At 34.9% G+C, this 16,789-nt stretch overlaps 1 protein-coding gene across 4 annotated transcripts in view; it reads right to left on the minus strand.

Annotated features, from left to right (window-relative positions):
• The window catches only part of Cpsf6 (cleavage and polyadenylation specificity factor subunit 6), a 467,838-nt gene that overhangs the window by 179,176 nt on the left and 271,873 nt on the right, over window positions 1–16,789 (minus strand). For 3 of the 4 annotated variants that reach the window (XR_016550513.1, XM_090414580.1, XM_090414581.1), the window contains exon 11: window positions 9,915–9,974. The exons of the other annotated variant lie outside the window; for it this stretch is intronic. Coding sequence is in view for 2 of the 3 variants with exons in the window: in XM_090414580.1 (XP_090270706.1) it covers window positions 9,915–9,974 (60 nt within the window). In the remaining variant the exon portion in view is untranslated. The remainder of the gene's footprint in view (window positions 1–9,914; window positions 9,975–16,789) is intronic. 4 annotated transcript variants of the gene reach the window in all.

The raw sequence follows: 16,789 nt of genomic DNA on the forward strand, positions 1-16,789 counted from the left end.
TTATTTCAAAGCTGAATATAGAAACTTAGAACTTAGTAATGAGAGTTTTTGCTCTCTCTCTTAAGGTTTCTGCCTGGTCTCTGGCAAAAACCAACCAGTTTGAAACTGGTGAAACCAGTGAAACCTTTTCAAAATGGACCAATAGGAGAGGAATATATGGACGCTTGGGCAGCAATCATCTTTCCTATAAGGTCTGACTAGGGCAATACATAAATATCGGCGAGTGTATGCCTGTAAGCTCTATGGTCAAAGTTCGTAAGAATTATGTTTGGTAACCATAGGAATGGGAGATATTACATGAAAAAATATTTAAAACATATCCTCTTTTGTATAAGTTAACTAGAGAAATACTTTAAGGGTCTTGTGTATTTTTAACAAACCTGATGTATTAAATAAACTACCAACACTAGGAAATCTGCATCATATCCAAATGGCAGATATGCTTTCTGGTCTCTTGCCAAAGCTATTGGCCAAAACTCACAACTTTTGACATTCCTGCTTCCCCATCATTGCACTTGGATGATGCATTGTATTGTTACCTAAAGAAAAAGCTAGCCTCTTGGTTTCTTATTTTTCCTCTAATTTGTGCACAGGTGACTTTGTTAAATGTCCAACTACCATTCTAAACACACTATAGCCTTTGATTTATTTGCCAAAAAGATATCAGAATAATCTTGTGAAAATACTAAATACCAAAGTCTTCGATCCTGGTGTTTCTCCTAAAGTTTCTGCACCAGCGGTGAATCCTGTTTACCTTTTTTTATTTCTGTTATTCCACTTGTATCATGCTGAAGGCTGGAAATTAGTCAATATCCAACCCGTTTGAAAGAAAGTTGAAAAAATCTTTGAAATCTAATTATCATCCAATTTCACTCCTAAATCCTCCCCCGCCCCTCAGAGAAATGACAAAAAAAAAAAAAAGGAAAAAAAAGGAATTTTTTGTCATTTTGTCATAAAGCGTAAGTTCGATTCACTTGTAAGCTATTCTAGAACTGGTACTCATAACGTGTGCGATACTGATAGACTAGTCATCAATGTTTCCGGCTGTCCACTACCAAAGGATGAACTTTTAATTTTATCAAAAACTATCCCTTATGGACTTTTTTCATAGCATAGATAGAAGTCTTTGATCCTCATCTCAAAAAACAGCTAACAGGACTTGTGAATGTGCAAAAATTCTTTTTAGTGCTAATCCGCAACATCCTAATCTCTCTTTCTCTGAAATTAAAGCACTGAAATCTTTGTAATAATTAAATTATAATTATTCTTCAAAGGCTTACAAAGATTAAGGGAAAGGCTCTTTTCAGATAGAAAAGAATATGAGAGAAAAATGTATCTATTACATCGAGACTATTCAACTTACAGGCTACTCACATCTGATCTTACCTGTACTCAATTAAACATATTTCATTCTCTTATCAATAATGTTTCTACTTGGAATGAAGATCAAAAGAAAAACTTAAAACCTTCTTTGATCATTCACCTAGATTGTATGGTCTTCCCAAAGTTCATAAACCATGTATTTAAGACTAGTTGTAGCCTGTATAGAATGTGTCACTTATAAAATTTCTAAATTCTTATCTAATTTACTTACTTCTTCAACTAGAACTACTACTATTTATATAAAAAACACTTTACATTTTAAAAATATAATTTCAGATCTTCATTTAGACGCTTCAGATATTATGATTAGTTTAGATGTTTTTCCTTATTTACTAATGTTCCTTTATCTGACAGCAGTGAATTAGTACAACAAGAAGTTCCTTCTGATAATGTTCAACTATTTGATTTTGTGACAGATTCTGGTAATTTTTCCTTTAAAAATAAGTTATATCAACAAATTGAAGGAATAGCACTGGGCAATCCTGTTTCTCTTGCTATCGCCAACTTCTTCATGGAACACTTTGAGCAACATATTTTTGACATTTCACCTAGACCTACTCAGTGGTTCAGATATATGGATGATATTTTTGCTATCTAGAATGGCTCTTCCTCTGAGTTACAACAGTTTCTTTTTAAAATAAATGCACTTCATCCCAGGATCCAATTTAACCTAGAAGAAGAAGTAAATAAGCAGTTGGCCTTTTTAGATCTTTTAATTCTTTCGTCAACCAGATGGTAGCCTACATTTCTCAGTTTTTTGGAAGAAGAGGCTGTTATATCCATGCTGAATCTCATCACCATCCCAGTCAAAAGGCTGGAACTATTAAAACATTGTTCATCTGGCTCACTCCTTATGTTTTTTGAATGAACTTTCATAGAAAGAATTACAACATATTAATTCTACCTTTTTATCTAATGGTTTACGGATTCTTTCATCAAAAGAGTTTTTAGCAGTTATGGTATCTCTACCTCTTCAAATACAGAAGAAATAACTCATATTCCTCTCCCTTGTGTGCAAGAAATTAGCAAACACATAACTCATCTCATCTTCCTTTTCCCTCTTTTACCTTGCGGTGTCGAGGGTTTATTAATCATCGGACCTCAAGCCGTTGACAGGATAAGGTGGTCAGCCCTACGCCCCGGTGTATCCTATGTCCTGTAGTTGAGTTCTCAAGGCCGGTTTGTCTTCTTTGCGGGATGAAAAACCCCAGATAAACTGGGGGGGACCCTACTGTCCACGCCCAAGACCGGCTAACTTGGCTATGGCTGAGGAAGATCCTTCAGCTCCTCACATCACCGACGGGAATTGAACCTAGGACACTCCTTCCCCAGGCATGTGATTGCGAAGTGCATAGCCACTAGGCTAACCACGCGGACCGAACACATAGCTAAAGTTTTAAAACTGCTAAATATTTTTTTGTCTTTTGTCGTCCCATTAGAGAAATCTCCACCTTTCTCGCCTCTCCTAAGGACAAGCTTTCACATCTCAGTTATCCAGGTGTCTACCAGATTCCTAGCTCATGTGGGTTATCTTATTTCAGGCAAACAGGAAGGTCTGCATTTATTTGACTAGAAGAACACAAGTCTTATATTCTATACCTTTAGCCTGAACAGACTTGCAGAGCATGCTATCAACACTAGACATAGAGTTCAATGGAACGAGACAAGAGTTCTTCATAAAAGTCGGTTCCTCACGGAACAGCTTTATAAGGAAATGGGTGAAACTCTACTTCACTCTCCTAACTTAAAAAGATTTCATGGTCTACATCTAACCCCTTTGTGGGAGATAGTACTTTTGAAATGCTATTCTTTCCTAACTTTATTTTGTCTAAATATATAGTTTTTTGTTTTTATTTAATAAGTTAGGAAATTTACTGACCTTTTTAGTTATCTTACATTAGCTATTTAGGTGGTGCTTTTTAGAATTGTCTATTAATGTTCAATTGCATTATGTGTTCTTGTAGTGAAGATGCCTACGATACTTAGGCGAAAATTCTATGCTAATAAAATATATTATGTGAGTTTTTTATGCAGTATTGTAATTATTTTCAATATGCCTACTCATGGTATTTCATTATTGAAGCACAAATGTATATTAAGTGTGAAATGGATGAAAATATGAAACATCATGCAATGTAAGAAAATAATATGTTACAAAGGAGATATTAAAAGAGTTTTTAGTGATCAGAACTAATGAGCAATATAAAATGTAAGCTATAAAGATGGAGAGAATGGTAAAAAGTGCAGTATAAGAAGAGATTTTCAGTCAGTACAAAGAATTCAAAGGAATGCTTCCATTGAGTAGCAAGTAAAAGGAAGAATAATTATGGAGGTGACATTAGTGGATAGTTGCAGCAGTATAATTATTCAATGAAAACTTTATTCAGCTTATGTCATTCTGTACAAAACCTAGAGAGAGAAAGAGAAGCAAATAATAGGAGAATTACAGGTGAAAGAATCAAAGATGCATTGACTGTGTTAGATATTAACAAGGTTGAGGGAAGTGAAGAGGGGGAAAAAAGTACATGGATGATGATAATTCTTTATGCTGATTAGCATGGGTTTGTAGAGGGTCATTTTTTAACAGTCTACTTGCATTTTGTGATAAAGTGATGAAGGATAAGGGAGATTCATGTATGGTAATATTCTTGGAATTTCCGAAGGCATTTGATGGATTACAGTATGACAGGTTGGTTACTTGATGGTATTTAGAGAACCACAACTTGATGGTTCTCTAAATACCATCAAGTTGTGTATTATGGAGCAGTGTCTGTTAGAAAAGGACAATTACCAGTGGCATGCCTGAGGTTTCTGTTCTGGCCCCTATTATTTAATTTATTTATTAATGATATTTCATGTGAATTGACTGAGACTCTTCAATTGTTTGATAATGGTGTAAAAAAGGAATTGATATAAGGAATTATAAGGAGCAGTGTTGATCATAATTCCTTTAAGGAAAATTTTAAAACTTTTAACTTGGACAAACAAGTGGTGTTTTGATTTTAATATTAATAAGTGCAAATGTTGCACCAAGATGCTGAAATGTAAGGCTGTGAAATGTATTGGCAGAACCTATCTCATTTTCAATAGCTATCTCATCTGCTTCAGGAAGCAGATGAGATAGGTACTGCAAAGACTACACAGCATTGCTACTATGATAGGGACGCAGTTATGCCAGAAAAATGAAATAGTACTCCAACCACAATTGAATTACTGTACTCAAATTTAATCACCTAGGTGGATCAATAGGTGGATAAAGATCCAGAGGCAAGTGAACAAGGCAATATCAGGACTCTGGAATGTTGGTTATGGAAAGAGTTTGAAGGAATGTAAATTGCAGAGTTTGGTGGATAAGTGCAGAAAAGAGGTGATACAATAGAGATCTAATATACTCCAAACATCCATCTTTCCCACTGAAGCGTGTGGAAAAGAGGAATGTGCAGGGTAGATTTTATTTGCGGCCCTCATTATATTGTCCTTTATTGTCATATATGACAATAAAGGACAATATAATGAAGTATAGTTTTTCTAGATCATTAAATAAATTCCTACATCCTAAAAAGCCCATTAACAATAAAAATCAATTAAAACAAAATTTAGCAGAAAGCTTCATACAAAAAACATCAATAACACAAGTAAAAAACAACAAAAATGTTTCCACATCCACTTTACCAACACTTGTGGCTTCAACAGTAATTATTATTATGTGACACCTCCAAGGACTCATTGTGGGAGGGCACACTATTCCACTACACAACTCATCATCTCCTCTACTTAATCCTCAAACTGTACTACTACCATCAGCACACAACACCATCTACCACCCCATATAAATGATGTGCACCACTTATTTTTTTTTTTAAAGTAGGAGATGAATTTCACTGTCCTTTGCCTCTGTCAGAGCACTGCCCACCTATTGGAGGTCTGACATGTCTTGAATAAGCTTCATGGTTGGTCTCCATAGCAGGATTTTTCTGGATTATGTAAAAAAGTTAGCCAACTCACTGTACTAATGCAATTCAGGTTGACAACCCTCTGTGAATGCTAGTTAAATAAGTACCATTCTGTCACAAGGATCATACTTTATTAGATTTGATATCCCATATTAGGAAATGGTATTGTTTTTATGTGGGTTTATGACAGAAGCAACTAAGGCTATAAGGCCAGTGTATAATCATTATCATCATCAATTTCATGATATGTACCCTAAAGGAGTGCACAGATTACTAAGACAGTACTACATGATTAAGTTTATGTTATTACTAATCTGCTGTTAACAATTTTCTTCCAAAATAATATATCACTCGTCAGCAATTTTGTTGTAACCTATATTTCTGTCTCCTAGGACAATTATGATTGCATCAATTAATCATGGCCTTCTTTTTGGTCTTAACCCTAGCAACTTGTTTTGCTAACCTTATAGCTGTGCTTTCACAATCCAGAATGCAAACAAAGTCTAGTTAGTGCATAAAAGTAATTCATTTTAAAATATGATTTGAAATATGATGTTGTTCTCCCATAGTTAAGGTAAAGTGAGGTGATCAAATCTGTTCCAATTTGGCAAATGTTGTTCCAAAGGACTATAACAGATAAACTCTCTGATTTCTACCTGTTCTTGTATAAAAGAGGTTTTGTTCTATTGGATCAAGTGATTCATATCCATGGCATCCAGAAACAGATGTGGCACATGTAATGGACATCATTTCAGTGTTCCTCCAGGTTTGCAGTTCTTCCTGTTCATCAAAAATAAGAAACCTTGCAGGAGGCAAGGGATGCTGTAGATTGCAGGATAGTCAAGATGATGGATAGGATCTTCTGGTGAATGGATAAGAGTAGCTAATTTCTGGTATGGCTTGAATCTGCTCTGTATATCACACCTTTTTAGAGCAGGTGAGATTTTTCTGGGGTGCTCCAGAATGGCAATGGATTTTTTGTCTTCTGAATCTGGGAAGGGGGTAATAGGTCTCTATCACAAACCAGTCCCCCCATGGGAAGAGAGACTCATTAGCTACAAAAGCATCCCAGATGTGGTTGAGTTCTGTGGAGAGAATAGTGTGGTCAGAGCAAATGATTTTAGCTATATTTGCTGAAGTTTTAATGACATCACACTTCACACTCCTGGAAGGGATTGGTGTTGTGATAGACGATGGATATATCTTCCTCTGTGTGTGCGTGCGTGTGTGTGTGTGTGTGTGTGTGTGTGTGGGTTTTCTGTAGCTTAAAAGGATAAGGTTCCATTAGGGTAGGCAGGTGACCAGAGTATCAAGGAAAGGCGGACAGTTATTGTTTTCCTCTACAAGGGTGAAATAATATTACTTGGGTGTTGGAAATGTTTTAAGCACACGTGAAACAAATGGGAGAACATATTGTCAAAGTAGCCATGTGAATGGGTTTTCTAAGGTTTCTTTTAGAGGTATATTAGTGAACATGGAGGCTATACCAAAACTGACATCAATATCTTTGAGGATATTGAAGATATCTTATTATACTGCACTTGTGTTTGAATTGTGGCATGATTCACAAAAATAACTACAACACATGCAAAATATTAACATTATTTTAAAGATGAAACTTTACAAAAGACCTAAGTGTTTCACTGATTTGATTAATGATGAACGTTTATCTTTTCAAAACACAAACTCTCACTTGCTCATTAAAGTTCTGTGCGAATGTTGTCTTTTGTATTTTGGACAAGCTGATCACTCAACAGAGAAGAGACTGACAGCACCAGTATTTTATTTGCTACTGGAAGTAAAGTCTATTTTAAATTTGAAATTGATTGTCTTTCCTTTCCAAAAGTTTGGGATATTTTAATTCTTGGTAACCGTATGCTTCCTCCCCCCCTTTTTTTTAATATAATGTTATTGTTTAAACTAGTCAGATGTAATCCTTCTAGCTTGAGGCATTTATTATGAATATGGACTGTTTGCATGCTCTACCTCTTCAATTTTGCACAGTTGGTTTATGTCCAAAATAGGATTTCAGATATTGTTTTTCCTTTTGTGGTGTCTCTACCTTAGTGTACTTTTAGTACTTACATTGCTTATACATTCTTTATATACAATAATGTATAAACAATTCCAGTACTCTTTGTGATCAAGTTCATTAGACATAGCTACTTAATAACATGTTGCACCTTCATGAGCCTAAGAACAGTCTCAATATACCAGGGCATCCAATCCGCAACGTTATAGAAATACAATACAGGTATCCTATCCAAGGCAGATGACTTCCTGCAGTTCCATTAAACATGCTGCAGATCCTTATTACAAATAGCTTGTTTCACTACATTCTACAGAAGCTTAGTGCAATTCAGATCTGATTAAATGAGGAGGAGGGGTCAATCCATTAATACAAAGGATTATTATTTCTGTAGCAATCTCAAATGAAACACAACATGCAATATTAAACACTATCCTGTTTGAACTGTCTACATATACATGGTAAATGGTCATGTATATTCAGATACATGACAATATGCTCAAGAATACTGTGCTACTATCATCACCACCTTGCACTATCATGACCAAGTATGATGGATTAATGGAAATATGTTGTTGCTGCTGTTGGCTTTGCCATTCTGGCTTTTCAACACGTTTCCTGTGTTCAATAATGATTTTCCTTTGATAATCTTATCGATATCTAGTTTTGTATGGCAGACATGACATTCCCAATGGGTATTTGTTGTTATACCACATTTTGGGTAATCAAGGAGGCATGGTACACTCATTGCAGTTCTTTTTGCACAATATCTTGTCAATCTTTTTTCCATGGTTTTCATAGATCAGTTTCCAATCATATGTCACCAATATTTCCTGCTTATCACACCATTCTTAGTATATCTGAGATACTGTTATAAGAGCACCTGTGTACGCAACTTTTTTTCTAGATACTCACATCACACACTGACAAACTTTGCCTATTAACTTGTACACTTGAACAAAGATACCATTTTTCCATGCCCTTGACTGTATATAAATGGTAACTGCAATGAATTCTCCATTCAGGCTACAGGTTGATACAGTTAGCATGGGAATATAACTAATATTTTGGACATCAAATATACATATTTATAATTACAGATGTATGGTGGGGAGCAAGTTGAATAAATTTATGTGAAATAAGAGAGAAATTGGACAAAACACTAAACTAGCAATATACAGTATAGTGTTCAAACCATCTGAGACTGAAGTTTGAGCTTTTTTAAAAAAAAAAATTAATTATGATGATAACTATTCAATAATTAATCTCAAACCACTGCTTCTGAACTAATGATCTGAGAGTTATGGGGGAGGAGGAGGAGTTTAAGTAAATATGTCTTTGATATCTAATATATAAGTGAATACTACACTATACTTCTGTTATAAATTTTCTAATTATATAAAATATGAGGTGCTACATACTATTATAAAATAACACAGAGAAAAAAAAAAACTTCTACAACTACTACAAACCTCATTTGAGCTATTAAAGTATTTAAATTAGTTATACAGTTAACAGCAAATCATCTATTTTAAAACAAATGATCAAATCATAAAACTACACTGATATACTTCATAATTTAAATATTTTTCATAAGAAAAGGGTACTAAAGACATTTCATACTTATACCAGCCCATTTCTTGCTATCACTTATAAAAATTAAATTGCATTTTGTGTGTGTGTATAAACGGTACATTAAAAATTTCATAATTTAAATTGAAAATTTCATAATTTAACTTTTTTTTTTTTACTCTAGCAAGTTTTTTTTTTTTTTTAAAAAAAATTCTTTAAATTCGTCAGCAACCAATGCAGGGCTGGGAATTTTGCTTGATTGGCAAGAATACACAAACACATTTGTCCAAAAAAAAAAAAAAAAATTAATTAACCATGAAAATTAAATGTCGTAACAAGGATTAAGAACAAATAATATTAAAATATAAGAGTTTTACAACATTTAATCACAGAAAATTTCATTACTGAAGAATAAGTGGAAATACCCATTATAATGAACTGAAAACAAAATAGAAGCAGAATACAAAGTAGCATGCACATAAACACAATATTGTGTAAAACCCAGGCATATTAAAAAAAGGAACCAAATCAGCTAAGTAAGGTACTATACTACAAAAAACAGATGAAGAATTTTTCAACTTTTTCTGTTATAGAATATCTGAATGTCCCCTGAAAAATTTACTTCTATATTCAAATTTCTACACATCAGTTGACTGAAATCGTCAATTCATAACCTACAAATATACCCATAATATGACATGAATAAGACCCTTCTGCTTTCTCTGTCTCTCACTTGCTTGCTCTGGTTTTAGGCTGTTTTTCTTGTTTACATGTATATTAAAACCTAAAGGTTATACTTGCTTATAATCTGATAAGCAATATTCATGGAGATTTTCAATTATGTCTAGGTTAGACAAATACTGAATTTTTTTTTTGTAAAAGTTTAGCATGCAGAAAAAAAAAAGCATTTATTGCCAAATATATGCCAACTCCTGTCACATTTCAATGTTACCCACAAATGACTAGACATAACTTACCAATCACACTAGAGTGTATAGTTGATGGAGGAGCAGTAACACCAGGAGGTAATGGCTGTTCTATATAAAAATATGCAGAAAGAAGCGAATCAGAAGTGGCTCTAAAATTAAATTTTATTATATAAAAAGTGAACAGTGCTTCTTTTTTTTTTTTTTTTTTTTTTGAACCCATTCCTCAAAGATAAGCAGACTTCTACTATGTAGACAATTAAAATTTAATGAAATCTTTTAATGCTGCTGCTGGAGTAGAAATCATATATCATAGAAAATATCTACCAAACTGGATTTTAAAACATTCCATAAAAATGAAAATTCTATAAAACTCTTTAAAATACTTCAATAGACCTAACAGCTGTATTGTAAACTATTTAGTTAGAAGATATATATAATGGAGCTCGACCCCCACAAAGTACACACACACACAGATATATATATATATACAGGGCAGTACTTATGCATAGGCACACATGGCTCTAGCTGAGGGCCGCAAAAAATTAGGGCAAATTTAAGGACTCAAACAATGAGGGGGGGGGGGGGGGCTCAGAGCACTGTGGCACCTCAGGCCCCGCCCGCCTGCCTCGGGAAAAGTGTAAGTTCAGCCCTCTATATACACACACATCTCAGCATTTTCCTTCCTATATATGCATTATCTAGGGATTGCTTAAGAAACATTTAACCAGATAATAAAAACAAAATGTGTGTACAGAAAACTCACCAACCAGACATGCTGTTTCAGTGATGAAACTCTTCATACCCTTTCCTTTCATAAAGCTAAACTAAATCATAATCACATCCCACAAAAAATAACATAACCATGATTTGCAAGTTCATCTTATGAGATGGCTTTCCTTACTTTAAAAATGTATTAACAACAAAAGAATTATTGCTTATTTATAATAATGAGCAGAAAAATTAATTTAAAAAAAAATTAAAGTAATCACAAGCAAAAATATATCTTCACTGGAAAATTACTATAAACAGTTACTAGAACAATTTCAAATGCAGAAGGAAACCTGTAAGTAATTCCATTTTAATTACATTAATCAAAATAAGAATGTAAGAGTTACTTATACAGTAATTAACAATATGATTCTGGAATGCCAAAAGATAATTATGTTCTATTTCAAATTATACAAGCAACTTACCTGGTTTTGCTCAGGTCATTAACTCAGTTATTGTTATTATTTTTTTAAACCCATTTTTTAATCTGATAATTTCTGAAAAAGTAATTAATTTTCTCATTCATTTCATTTTGCAAATTTTGGAAAATATACTCTAAATCAAACATTTTCTATGGAAAATTATTTGTAGAAATCCATCCACTATCTCAGTACAAATTTTCATGTGATACCAAAAAATATGGCTTATGCACCATGCCACTGTCACCCTCTTCTGATGCTTTTTATGATTAAAAAAAAAAACTCAACAGCACATGATTCTGCTGATGTAAGCTAAAAACTGTTTAACTTGCATCTTTATCTAACTACTTTCCCAGATAAAATGGAAGAGCGATTAGTGTTCTAATAAAGAAATAAAATTTTAGGTTCAAACATAGCCACACCTCTCCATAATCAAATAGAGGAGCAGACAAAATTTAATAATGGCACAACAAAAAGTTGTGCCATTATCAACATAAAATGGATTTTAAAATTACACAAAAAGGGGGAGTATCCCCAGGCAATCAATATTTTGGGCTCAACTCTCTCCTCCCCTTACTTAAATGATGAAATCAGGAAGAAATTTGGGATAAACATAGTTACAGTTTTTCCTTAGACAAGCAGGAAAGCTATACAACATGTGGTAGTTGTAGATTCGCTGGTGAAAATGTTGATAGTGGAAAAATTTTCTTCTAAAGTCTAATTTGGGTTTCATTTACGATTATAAAGTATGTAGTGAGGATGAAAAAAAGAATAAAACCATGGCAAATGAAGGAAACCACATGACACACACACCACATGAAGATGACAACTGGATCAATAGTGGTAGGCAGTATAATGTCTAGAAAGCAGAGTACATTACACTATCTCCCATTCTACTGCATTAGATGCATCTCCACTTCTACAGACTACCCCTGCACCTCAATGTTTTTGTTTCATATGAAAGTAGAGCCACCGCCATTTCCTAATTGCAACTAATGAGGTCTACAAGAGGTAAAAAAGAAGGCATTTTATTTTTATTTATTGTTGTTAATATTTTTATATAATAATCCCACTAAGAAAAGCTTTGAAGAGCACAGATATATGGTTGAGGGAATATAAGAAAGTGATTAACACTAAGCTGAGAAAAATAATGAATGGGTGAAGCTTCTCCCAAATAACACACTGCTTAAGAGGTTTTAATTATTATCCTTTATAAATATCCAAGATAAGTTGCACAACTTGCAGCATTTTATATATATATATATATATATATAATATTCATCAAAGCTTGATTTGCTTCCTCAGTCTTAAGAAAAGGCTGGTTATATTCCCAATTCAAGCCCTACCCAAGGGCCTATGAGTTGTGGAAATACTTTCTCAAAATGAAAGCTGTGCCAAAAAAAGCAGCCTTTTGCAACTGCCCAATTTTTAATCCATCTAACTCGAGTGCTTCTAGATGTTTTTTCAATGTTTTAGGGATGGCACCTAAGGCACTTATTATTATGGGTACAACTTTCGTTTTCTTTTGCCAGATTCGTTCAATTTCGAAATTGAATATTGCCAACGAATGAGGTTGTGAATGGTGAAGGGGAGGTTGTCCTGCTAGAGATGAAACATGTGAAGTTATGATTTGCATTACCAAGCAAAGAGGTCACTTTGCAGTGTTGAAAGGATCTCTCTCTCTCTCTCTCTCTTTTTTTTTAAATTATGCAGTTCTCACCCATGAAAGGTTATTTTGTAAACCTACAGTATGAATGTACTATAGTAAGTGAGTTAGGGATTTTTATTTTATTTTATTTTTTTCTATTTTTATTATGGAGAGGACTGTTAGCTATGCTGGCTGGTATATAAACAAGTTGCTTTAGGCGATTTAAAGCAAATACCTCAGTTTCTTCCATGTTGATCAACAGAAATGGAAAAAAGGAGCCAGCTGGAGTTGTAGACGTTAAGTTGTCACAGGTAATGAATGTACTGCAAGGATAATTGGATTCCAGGAAACCAAGCTTGAAGAATAAGAAGTCAGAAAGGTCAGTTTCAAAACTAGAGGAGTGGTAAAGACATCATATGAATAACACATAATGATGCAAGGAAATCTTAAGCCACAGAAGATCAAAAAGAGATTTGCCATTAGGCATACTCTGCCTAATGGCAATATCAGGCACAAATACCATCCTTGGTAGCAGAAGGAATCACATAGGATGTACTTTGGATTAAGATGAATTGTGGTTATTATATAAAGGTAATTTGAGGTTTGGCTAAAAATGAGAGATCAGGTTTAGATGTCTGTATGTAATGGTGCACATCAATTTAAATTAACATTTATGCCACAAATGTTAGAAGTGAATGTGGATGAGATATTTTGTAAGTTTTTTTGAGTTCATAAATGATTATTATCAAACCTCCATGGAGTCAAATCCATGAAGCCAGGTCAGACTTCCACTCAACAACCACTCTTCATGCAAAGAACCTGCTCCTCACTTCCTTACCCACACCCTCCTTTATAGAGGATGCCCTCTTGTTCTTCTAACCCTGCCTCTTTCTTCTCTGTGAAAAACTTTCTCAACATTAATCTGGTAATAATCCCTGGCCAACTTATGTCTCAATCATACCCCCCTCTCCTTCTATTCGCAAGGCTCTGCAAATTGCATTCCCTCAATCTGCTGTCATAACCCACATTCCAGAGGCTTAACATTGACTTATTTTCTCTGGACCTTCTCTCTAAGATAGATTCATCCTCTTGAAAACCAGGTGACCAGATCTATGCATAGCAATTCATATGCAGCCTAGTAAATGCCTTGTACAAGGGGAAACATAACCTCTTTGCTTCTATGTATCAAGATCCTCCTCCTCATCACTGCCATAATTTGTTGTGATGCTCTCACAATTTTAGCAATGTGACTCCTGAACTTCGTCTGTCCATCACTACTCTCAGAACTCTCATGTTGCCTACTTTCAAAATATCTCTGTTAATTGTATATTATGCATCCCATCCTTGCCTACCAAAATTTCAAAACCTTACATTTTGCAACAATGAAAAGGGAGCAGGTCCACTCAATTCCCCCCCCCCCCCTCAAAAAAAACTATTCAGATATTCCTGTAAGGCCACTACATGCTCTACTCCTCACAGTTCATCCCAACTTTGCATAACCTGAAAATAGCTGCATATCTCCAGTTAAATCTGTCCCAATATCATTACCATACAAAATAAACAATACTGGTTCCAAAATAGAATCTTAATGAGTTTCCACTTTGGGAATACTACTTTCCTCATATACAATTTGCTGGAATCTATCTGACAGCGAATTTTCTATCCAACTTACTAATATCTTATGCAATTACATTCCTTTCAATTTAGTTAGCAGCTTGTTGTGTAGTAATCTATCAAAAGCCCTTGAAAAATCCAAGTATACCTGCAATTCCCTTATCTAGTGAATGTGGCGCCTTGTTTCGCTATATAAGCAGACTACCAAAATATGATCTCCCTCGTGCTGACACAGAAAATACTACTATTGCCAGACTGATTCTGATTCCTAGCCGTCACCAACCCTTTCCAACGCTTTATCCACGGCTCCAGACATACAGACCAGCCTAATTTGTAGCCTTAGTTAATGTGTGTTGTTATACTCTGGTACTGTTCACTGAAAGCCTCAACTATATTCGATGCAGCAGTTACCCATCTACCATATTCATTCACAAACATCATACTCATATAATTATTCTTTCTTCTACTTGTCACACACTCAAAGAACTTTCTAGGTTTTTCATTGCTTGACTGGCTAATTTTAGCTTGTTCTGTACATTTCTTTCCTTACTAACCAGGTCATCCTCCTGGCCTGCTCTTTGTACTCCTCGTGTAACCAATTATTGCCTTTTATCTTGTGCTGCCCACAAGGATGTTTTTTCTAGAATGCACACTTAATCAGTTCATTCATCCATTTTATTCCTACCTTATCCAGGAATTTAACTTTTAGAACACACACACACACACACACACACACACACACACACACACACACACACACTACTGTCATTATCACTTGATCAGTATCCAAACAGCATCTGTGTCCTTTCCACCCAACTCTTCCTTGAGTGATATAGCTGCAATTTGTCTCTAAGTTTTTCATCACTGGAAGAATATCAGCTACTCTATTCACAATCACATCCTCTGATGATCAGATCTAAGACTTTCAACCCTCATATGCCCTCCATTACATACACCTAAGAAAGCTGTCCCTTAAAAACTGAAAAAATTCATGCTTCTTTTTCATACTACCCATACCAGCGACTGAATCAGAAACTTTGATTTAATACCATGTTGGATCTTCTTTAGCACAAATCCTCGTGTAACCAATTATTGCCTTTTATCTTGTGCTGCCCACAAGGATGTTTTTTCTAGAATGCACACTTAATCAGTTCATTCATCCATTTTATTCCTACCTTATCCAGGAATTTAACTTTTAGAACACACACACACACACACACACACACACACACACACACACACACACACACACACACTACTGTCATTATCACTTGATCAGTATCCAAACAGCATCTGTGTCCTTTCCAGCCAACTCTTCCTTGAGTGATATAGCTGCAATTTGTCTCTAAGTTTTTCATCACTGGAAGAATATCAGCTACTCTATTCAATCACATCCTCTGATGATCAGATCTAAGACTTTCAACCCTCATATGCCCTCCATTACATACACCTAAGAAAGCTGTCCCTTAAAAACTGAAAAAATTCATGCTTCTTTTTCATACTACCCATACCAGCGACTGAATCAGAAACTTTGATTTAATACCATGTTGGATCTTCTTTAGCACAAATTACAGCACATACAGGGTGTTCGGGATAAATTTGACATATTTATAATTAATTATATTTTTCCGTAAGTTACATGTATTAACACACACTTCTCTTCATTTAAAAGTTTGGACCCTTCTTCATTCATATACAAGATGTCAGAAAGGATGGATAGCTGGAACCCACCTGAATCATGGAAGAGAATAACTTGTATCATGATGATTCGTGCCCGCCATCAAAATAAGGATATTACGACTGCTGCCCAATGCTCCCTGAATACAGTAAAAACAATCAGGCATGAACTAGAGACTTGCAATGGTGACTACGAGGATGTAGCAAGAAGAAAGATCCCTAGCAGACGATCTGATTGCGTTCGTACAGCAGAATTCCTCGCAAATCTGCAGGAACAGGTGTTGAAGAACCCTGGCATTGGAATTCGGGCTTTGTTCGTGGAGTTGCTAACTGTAGTCAAGCCCTGGATAACAAGGGTAGCCAATGGTAGGCCGTATGTATGGCAGCAGGATTCGGCCCCTTGCCACACCTCTGGGAAAAGTCAAAAATGGTTGTCTGAAAATTTCTACGACTTCACCAGTCCAAATGTTTGGCCTCCAAACTCCCCAGACCTTAACCCCATGGATTATTTTGTATGGGGTGCAGTTGAAAAAGACACCAATCGCACTTCCAGTAATACAAAAGCCCAGTTAATGGATAAAATTAAAACAGTTTTTGCGGCCCTTCCCAGGGAGACTGTAGCATCAGCTTGTTCGAGGTTCCGAAGCAGAATTGAAGCTGTGATCGATGCTAATGGTGGTTATTTTGAGTAAATCTTGTTGATAGTATTGTAATTAACTCTGCCTGTAATGTTTTTTTGTCAATTCATTAAATTTAATAGATACAAAGAAGATTTTCTTTTTCCTTACGAAACTGTC

The sequence above is a fragment of the Typopeltis vanoorti genome, chromosome 25 (genome assembly GCF_054136105.1).
Source record: "Typopeltis vanoorti isolate ZY-2024b chromosome 25, IOZ_Tvanoo_1.0, whole genome shotgun sequence".
NCBI lineage: Eukaryota > Metazoa > Arthropoda > Arachnida > Uropygi > Thelyphonidae > Typopeltis > Typopeltis vanoorti.